Genomic DNA, 8,840 nt, shown 5'->3' with positions numbered 1-8,840 from the left:
GCGGGGCAGGAGCCGTCCCGGGGACCCGGCGCTGGCGTGAGGCTCGGTGGGGAGGATGGGGGGCAATGCAGAAATTCCCTCCCCCCCCTTTCCACAGCCTCCCCGTGCCCGGCATCTCCCCCCGCAGCCGCCCGGAGGAGGTGCCCGGTGTCCCTGGCCCGGGATGCGCGGGCCGGGTACCGCCATGGCCACCTCCCAACTTTCTCCATCCCTCCTGGCTCTCAGGCTTCCCCTGGGATAAAACGGGTGCCATTTCCTGGGTGCTGCCTCGGCTGCCAGCACCTAAAAGCCGCGAGGAGCCTCGGGAGGAGGCAGGATTTGTTTGAGAGCCGTTGGGGGCTGCATCTTTGGGAGCAACAGATGAAACCCGAAGGGCAAAAAGCAGAAAAAAACAAACCCGCCCCACAACCTAAAATATTGTGATGTGGTTCTTCCCTTTGCCCCTGGGGTGAGGGGGAGCAGGGTCAGTGTGGGGCTGGGTCCTGCAAACCCAGCTGGAGGTGGTGGATGCAGCTCTGGGCAGAGCTGCTGGCTCGGGTTTCCCATGGGGGGGGTGGATCTCTGGCCCCAGGAGGGCAGGGGAAAAGGTGTGTAAGAACCACGAGTGTGAAACCACCATGATGGGTGGGAAGGGGGAGAGAGCAGGGAGGCCCCTCACTGGGAAACTTTTAACCATGGCGTTGGTTTCCTTAGTTAATGGTATTTCTCTTAAATTACTTTTTCCACCCCCACGCGCCCTAGGACGGTGTGTTTGGTGCCAGGGCGAGGGGACACGTGTGGGGGTGATGTGACATGAGTCCTGGTGCTGGCCTTGTCACTGTGGCATGTTCACACTGGCCTTCCACACCCTAAGGGATGCAGCAGGGGCAGAGTGAGGCCATGGAGGGGTTGTCACCTCTCCTGGCCCAGGGTGGAAAGGCTGGATGCTGTTGATGTTGTTAGGAGGCTCAGGTGAAGAGCTGGAGATGATGGTCTCTGGCAGGATCACAAAATGCTGATGCTTCCAGTTTGGGGCTTAGCTTTGCTTGAAGACCTTTGGGGTCCTCTAGCTTCTGCCCAGTAGTTTACTCTCCAGGCCAATCTGGGCCTTGGGCTCCGTTAGCATCACCAGGATGTGAAGCTCCTTTGTACCTTTCCCAGGGTGGCCCCTTGGAGGTTTGAGGCGGGGGAAGAGGGAGCAGAGTGTGGTGTTCTGTTGGCCTTAAGTTGTTCTTAAATTAAAGCAAAGCACCCATTTGTTTTGTTGGTTTCTGGCAGTGTCTGCAGACCACATGGGTCTAGAGTCCATGGTGGGCTGGAGGTCCCCACAGATGTCTGCACAGGAGATTGTGGGCAGACCTAAGCATGTGCTGCAGCCTTTGAAAGGCTGGGACCTTCACTTCAAGGCAATTCAGAGAACTTTAACCAAAACTGTGGTGGTAACAGTGGTGATAAATTGTGTGAGGACTTCTTGTGCTATGCAGACAGCCAAGAGCAGGGTGATGGAAGCAGAGAGCATGTCCCAGGGACTGAGATGATCAGAAAAGCCCGCAGGTCTCTAGAGAAGGAAAAGCAAGGGTTGGGGAGCAGGGGACAGCCAGGTCCCTCTTGTTCCTTTAGACATCAGAGTGGGAAATGCCTTGGGGCTCCTCTGCTGCACCACAGGCAAGTTGGCCAGCTGGTGGCTGTGGGCTCTGAGATCCCCACCATGTGCCTTCCAGTGTGTGTGGTGTTTGCACAGCGTGTGCAACCCTCCCAAGGGGCAAGATGGGCCATGCTGGAGGGAGGGGACATTAGCCTGAAGAGCTGTTCTATCCTCAGCCCCATCTCTGATGCTGGATGCTTTCCTCACGGCCTCCCCTCTTCACCCGAGCATCTCCCCCTGTCCTTGGTCCCCTCCTCTGGTGTCACCCAGCACCCTCAGCAGCACCCATCCTCTTGCCCTCTTCCTCGGCAGGGCTGAGGAGCAGAGCTTTGTGCTTCAGCACTTCCTGGACAGAAGCGTGGGAGCTCCAGGTGGAAATATCTGCTTGTGTACACAAATAGTGACTGTGTATCCAGGTAGGCGACGCAAAGCCACGCCGTCGGTGGCCAGCCCTGCTCTGCTGTTGGCCAGCTTCCCTATTTTGATCTGGATATGGGTTTTGGTGGAGAAAGAGTGCCTGGGAAAACCCAGAGGTGTGACAGCTCCACGTCACGTGGCAAACACACTGATGTGTTCCCCTCCTGGCTTGTTCCTCTCTAGAAGAGCAGCCTGTACTGGCACAGCATTTGCACAGCCATGGTGGGAACCAGAAGAAGAAGTGATCTGGAGTCAAGCTAATCACTTTCAGTGCAGGGTATCTTTAACCATGAGGAATGACTGACCCAGTGAAGACAAGCCACGCTGATGTAGGGAGCAGGAGGTTGGGGTTGGCAGGAAGATTGGAGTTTGCTTTTCATGATGGTACTGGTTTGGCCCTGACCTGCAATATGAGTGAGGTGATGAGCAGAGAACAACCACCTGTCAGGAGGTGAGATGTTCCTTCACATGGGACAGCATCTTCACAGGACAAAGTCTGGGGGACTACGGGTCAAACTGCTGTGTTAATGGGCCAGTAGTGAATGTTCTTGCATTTCTTGAGATACAGAGACAAGCAAGGAGCTTCAGAACCCCCTGGCCACAAGTTAGTTGTCTAAGTAGGAATGATCTTGGTTTTTTTCCCATTTCAGAACATGTGAGTATCCACAGCATGTCACATATGGAGGCCTCAGGCTCAGGGCATGTCTGTGTAGATGACCATGTCTTGGAGAGGTATCTGTCTCCATGAACACCCCACCGTGGAGGATCTGTGCTCTTTTCTCTGCACCTGGTGGGTTTTTCACAAATGAGACGTGTGTTTGTCCCAAGGAGGGATGGGCAGTGATGGTGACCATTGCTGACCCTGCTGGAAAGAGCACAGTTGTTGCTGCAGCTCAGGGATCCTCCTGCTGCGTGGTAGGCAGTGTGTGAGGGGACAGAAGGGATGGATGGCTTGTCTCTGGGTGGTCTTGGGCACGTGGGCTAAAGCTGTGGTGTGCTGGGAGGAGAGGGCTTCTGGGCACAGTCAGTCATTGTTCCTCTGCATGATGCTGCTCGTTTCAGAGCTTTGACATCACTGGTTGATGTCGTGGAGCTGCTGCCTCTGCAGGATCTGTGGGTGCTTGTCTGCCAGTACTTCTGATCTCCTGTACTCAGGGTGGTTGCAATAGTCAATCAGTTGTTTGCCTTCACATTCATGAAAAGCCCTGTTTTGGTGGTGCTTGGCTTTCTGGTGGGTGCTGACCTGGAGCTGAGAGGTCACCCCATGGCTGGAGAGGAGCATGCCTGGAGGAAGGTCCAGGGAAACCCCTGTCCTTGGTACCTTTGGTGCCTCAGCAGGGGTGTGGTGTCAGTCTGACAGCTTCTCCCTGGCCCAGCAGGCATGTGGCTGCCAGCTCCACCCCTGAAGTGAGCAGGACCTGAGCTGGCCTCTGGCAGGAGCTTTTGGCACGTAGGGACAAAGCCCTCAGTGCTGATGTTGGACCAGAGAGGTGCTACCTGGGCAGTAGCTTGTGTTGGGTGAGATCACCACGTGTGCTGCAGATCTACAGGCAACCAGCTGGCTTTGTTGGCCACCATCAAACCACCCAGCCTTGCTTTCCTGCTGCCCACCAGCCAGGAGGTGTTGGGGTTGTTGTAGGGGGGTACTGAGAGGAGAGGGAGCCCTTGCTGGTGGGACAGCACTTTGTGACCCCACGTGAAGGGTGACCTTGTGTGCTGACTGTCAGCATGTGTCCCCCCTGCTCCCACTGTCAGCCCAGGCTGGGCAGAGGGCAGAACTGGGGCTCCAGCCAGCTGGGCTCCCAGAGGAAGAACCTCTTCTCTTGGAAAAGTCCCATCTCCTGGTCTTCATTAGGCTCTTCAGCTTGTGCCGGGGCTCTCAGGGAGCAGGATCTGAAGAGAAGGGAAGAGTTGCCTGTGTGGGGGAAAGATTTTGCTTTGAGAAGTGGTCACCTCCATCTCCTGTACTTCAAACTGGACCTGTGCAAGATGCAGTCCTGGTTTGGGAAAGAAAAGAAGTGATTTTGTTTTGAATTTTCAATTAATACTTGTTTTTATCCAAAAAGGTTTCAGCCAGCTCTGATTCCCTGTGCCTTGCTTCTTGCTAATCAACTCTGCAGAGGGCCTGGCTGTTAGGATGGGAAGAGCTCTAATAATTTTCTATTCTTTTTGTTAATCACCCAAAGCAAAGTAGAGCTAATCCCTCGAGTCCCTTTTCTTTTCTGCATTTTTTTTTTTTTTTTTAAACCCAACTTCCCGTGTTACGTAATTTCTTTTAAATATAAAAGGGTCCTACATTCATAACTTCATATGCTGGGGGGTGAGAGGCCAGCTTCTCATTGGTCTGTTTGCCTTGAAACATGTCAGAAAATTCAGAGTTTGCTCAGAGAGTGAGCTGAAAATTTGGAGCAGATGTTTGTTTTATAGGAGAAAGAGAGGAGGGGGAAAGGCACCTCTCAACCCTGGTTGCATTCTTGCTTTCAGGGAAACGAGCTCAGCCTCCTGGAGGTGGAGAAAAGCTGTTGCCTGTTGAAAAGAAAAGGCAGGGACTGTAAAATATTAATACAGAGTGACTCTGGTTTGTGCTCACCTCGTGCTTTCTAACTACCTGCCTCTTCTGCTAGTCCATGAGGCAAAGCATTTTATTTTTGGTTTTTATTTATTTATTACTTTTTTTACCCCATCTGAGTAAGCTGAGGGGCTTGGAGCTCTTGAGAAGTGGGCAAGTCAGAAATGGCTTTCAGGGATAAACTAACTTAAGGGTCAGATCCCCTTAGGCACCCATGGGTTCCCCCCTGCTCCCACACCCTCTGCAGGATGTGGCCCCCAAGGGCTGGGAGACACAGGAATTGCAGGTGTGGGAAGGTAGGAGTGTGGCTTGTGACCATTGCACTGGTTAAAGCTGCCCCTGCTGAAGCTCTGCTGTGGGAGCTTCTTGACTAAAGTGTTTTTTTGTGTCTTTGCTGGTCTTCTTCCTGCTTACCAAGATATTTCTGCTAAACTGGGCAAAGTGAACGAGCTCTACTCTGCCTTCACCTCCAAGCTGAAACAACCTCTACCCTCTCTTTACATCCCTTTGTCATCTCCTTTCTCAGTAGCATCTTCCAGGAGGAGTGGGTTAGAAGACCCTTATTCATGCAGGAGACATGTCACGAGTGACCTCCTCCTTTGGCATCTCAGAAGCTCAAAAGCTTCTCTGCAGCTTAGAGAGCAGCTAGAGGTTAGCCAACTGGGAAACCTGGGCAACCTACACCCATGCTGTCCATCCAGCTGGTTCCTTCTTGTGCCAGTCAGCCACGTGGACAGTATTGGCTTAGGAGTTTTAAGGCCCCTAATTAAAACATGCTGGAGAGGTTTTGTGTAGGATTGGACTGATTGCTTCTCATCTGCATTGAGGGCCCCAGTGCTCCAGGTTTTTCAGGGCAGAAACAATGTGGCTTGGCTTTCTCCCTGCCTGCAGGCAGCAGCCTGGGCTGGACACCACGGGTAATGAGAGGAGCATCTGAGCAAGTTGGATTGAACATCTGCCTTTGCAGGGGAACACCTTGTTTGCTCAGGGCTGTCACCTCCCATCTCCTGGAGTTTTGTCACAGGATTTCATACAGGACTTTTAACATGCCCCATCTCTGAGCTGGGCCAGCAGTTGTGTGATCTTTTTACTGCTCCTTGTTTTAGCTCCCAGGCCTGCACAGTGAGGGCAGCTGCTTTTATCAGCAAAGCATTTCCTGGGCTCTGTTACCTAATCGTGGTGGTGTGTCCTGCCAGCATCCCCGAGACCCCCAGGCTGTGAGCAGTGCCCGTCCCTGTCCCTCCCCAAGCAGGCACCTGACCTGCTGCATACCTTGCAGGTTGCAGGTGGAGGAGGAGAGGCTTGCCCTCAGTCTCAGGAGGAGGCTGGGGGGCAGTCAGTGCTGAAGTCCCCATCCCTGAGCAGTGCTAATGTCCCTGTCCCCAAGCTCTGTGTGTGGTAGATCAGGCCTGACCACCGAGCTGCCCAGGGGGAGGCCTGGGGGCAGGGCAGAGGCTGGGAACTCCCATTTCATTTTTGTGATCCTGAGAACTGGGGCACTGGTCTTTGGCTGGGACCTCCCCCTCCAGAGAGTGCTGGGCCTGATGTGTCTCCTGGGAGGTGACACAGGTGGCACCACTGCCCCATGATGGGCAGTCTGGCTGGGATGTTACACCTGACAATGCTTGGGATGGAGGTGAAGCTCCATGAGTGCAAGTGCAGAGCTGAAACTGCCCTGTAATTTAGGCTACATCACACAAGCCTCTGCTTGTGTCATGCCCTGACCAGCAGCAGCAGCTCAGCCTGTGTTTGGTGACTTGTGAAGCTCTGGAAGCAGAGGACATTTGATTGTGTGGCCATCTCCTCAGTGGGATCCCAGTGGGGTTAGTGTTGCAAATGGTTTGTGCTGAGCATCTCACCCCGGCTATGAAACTGGCTGGCAGGAGCTGTGAGGCTTCTTCCTGGTGAGCTTGCTGTTGAGCCCAGCGACTGCCAGTCCTGCATGGTGACTGCCAGTCCTGCATGGTGACTGCCAGTCCTGCATGGTGACTGCCAGTCCTGCATGGCTGCAGAAAGGCAGCAGGACCACGCTGCTGGTGGCCACAGCCCTTGAGACAAAGGGGCCATCGGTGATAGTCTCTCCTCAATGGCAGGTCAGCAAAAAGCTGGGCTGGAGATCTGGGTTTGGAGGTGTGTGAGCCATCTTCTCGGAGCTGGGTGGCCTGGCTGGGGCTGCAGCCAGCCCCTGGTGCCGTGTCCCTGTTCCCAAACTGCTGCAGGTTTGGTAGGGCCTGGTGTAAAGCAGCTGAGGAAGGGGGGGAGCGGGGAGCGCAGGAAGAGCTGGCAGCACGTGGTGAGGGGGTGTGGGGCTTCACACAAAACCCCCGTGCAGCTCCGAGCCTAAACTGTCATCTGAGCATGGTTATGTGATAAAAGGAGATGTTTGAAGGCAGTGGAGAAGGCTTTTTTTTTTGCTTTTTTTTTTTAACAGCTCTTCTGGTGTGCTCTGAGGTTCAAGGGCTTCAATTTATAGGTCGTTACAGCACTTTTGATAGTTTAGCCCCTGCTTCTCCCCTCTTCCCCTTGGCCTTGGAGAGTGGATGGTGGGAGATGGTGCTGAAATGGAGCTACTGGAAGGATGTCTATCTCAAGAGAGAGGAAAGAAGAAAGGTTTGTGTGTTCAGTGGACACCTGCAGCTGTATGGAGAAAATGGCTTGGTATCTGGCAGCCAGGGATGCTCACAGAAACCTGTGGCAGTCCCAGCAAACACCAGTGAGGCTTGTGAGCTCCCTGGGGCTCAGTGCTGGCTGCTGCTGGCTGCCCCCGGTCCATCTCACATACAAGATGGGTTTTGTATCTATCTTTCACATCCTCTGTGCAGTGACTGTATCCTGCCCTGCATGGGGGCAGGGGGGTGATCTCAGGGCTTTTCCTCTGCCCCGACGTCCCTGTCCTTCTGTTCCTACCAGAGGTTTTACATCAGGCAGTGGCAGAAGGGTGTCCCAGACCAGGGAGACCTCTCAGGAGAGGGACACGGCGACAATGGCCATTCCCAAAGGGACTCCACAGTACTGGAGAAAGCTTCCCTCTTCATCTTGCACAAAGAGCTGTTTTACGTGGGGAAAGCTTTTTGACATTGATTCAAATAAGAGACTTCCTCATTTCTGAGAATTTTATGCCTTTCTGAAGATCCTCCAGCACTTGGAGCTGCAGGCAGGGCTGTCTGCTTCTGCCTGATGGCTGGGCAGGGCTTGTCCCTCCTGTCCCAGCTCTCCTTATCTTTGGGCACCTTGCTGCCTTTGCTGTATCCCTGTCACGTATCAGACATCTCAGCATGTCAGACAGTGGGAGGACACGTGATTGTGCTCACGTAGAGCACCTCAAAAGCAACAGGCCAAGGGCTGGACTTTCTAGCAGAAGATGGCAACTGGAAATCTGTAGCAATCAGCAGAGCTTTTTGACCTCGAGAGCCCCTACTCTGAAAAGCCTTGGTTTGCCTTGTTCCTCTAACTTCAAATCCCATTCCCCAGGAGCTGAGTGCGTGCTCACCCTGCTGTGGTCCATCCCATTGTTCTGCCAGGGCTGTGGCACCTGGAGGGATGGGTGCAGTTGGGCTACCATGCTCTTGGTGGCATGCAGAGATGCTGTGATTGCTCTGCTGCCTGCTGACACCATGCCCTGCTCCTGCTCTCCATCTCTTCTGAAGGGCCCCTGACTCACTCTGTGGTGCACCTTGCTCCTCTCCTGCTGGGCTTGTGCTGTGCAGGGCCCCATCCTGCTCCATGGAAGCATCTATCTGGGTGAGGCCTGGACTGGCCAGGGTTGGAAGTCATTGTCACCTAGAGGGGATGTCGAGGAAGGCTGTTGTGGCAGGCTGTGCTGTGGGGGTGATGGGTAGAGCAGCTGCTTGAGAGTCTTTTTCCTGTTTACTTGCTCCCAGAAGTGCCGGGTGATGTGGTAATTAAAGGACATCCCTCCTGTGTGTGCCGGTGAGTCCTTCATCCCTCTTCAGTCCCCAGCCCCAGGATGTCCAAAAGGACTTTAACCCCCTTGGCATCCTGCCCTGTAAATCTGCACCCCATAAATCTGCTTCCCAGCTGGTGCAGAGGTGGGGGCTGGCTCGGGTTGTTTGCAGAGCGTCAGGAGCTGCCTGACATGGTCCTTCTCGGCGGGAGCGAAGGGCAAAGCTCTCGTCCTGGGCTGCATCAGAGCAGAAGCAGAACCAGAACCTGTGGCCTCACCTGTCCCAGCTACTGTGCTCAGCTGCCTCTGCCAGTGCCTGTCCCACG

At 54.2% G+C, this 8,840-nt stretch overlaps 1 protein-coding gene across 1 annotated transcript in view; it reads left to right on the top strand.

Annotated features, from left to right (window-relative positions):
- The first annotated feature begins 4,824 nt into the window (after nt 1–4,824).
- PLCG1 (phospholipase C, gamma 1) overlaps nt 4,825–8,840 on the top strand; it is a 41,195-nt gene continuing 37,179 nt past the window's right edge. Inside the window, exon 1 of the mRNA XM_009998797.1 lies at nt 4,825–4,906. Within this exon, the coding sequence (XP_009997099.1) occupies nt 4,825–4,906 (82 nt within the window). The remainder of the gene's footprint in view (nt 4,907–8,840) is intronic.

The sequence above is a fragment of the Chaetura pelagica genome, unplaced genomic scaffold (assembly GCF_000747805.2).
Source record: "Chaetura pelagica isolate M959 unplaced genomic scaffold, ChaPel_1.0 scaffold275, whole genome shotgun sequence".
Classification (NCBI taxonomy): domain Eukaryota; kingdom Metazoa; phylum Chordata; class Aves; order Apodiformes; family Apodidae; genus Chaetura; species Chaetura pelagica.
The sequence above is the reverse complement of the archived record's forward strand: the minus strand, read 5'-3'. Positions and strand labels throughout refer to the sequence as shown.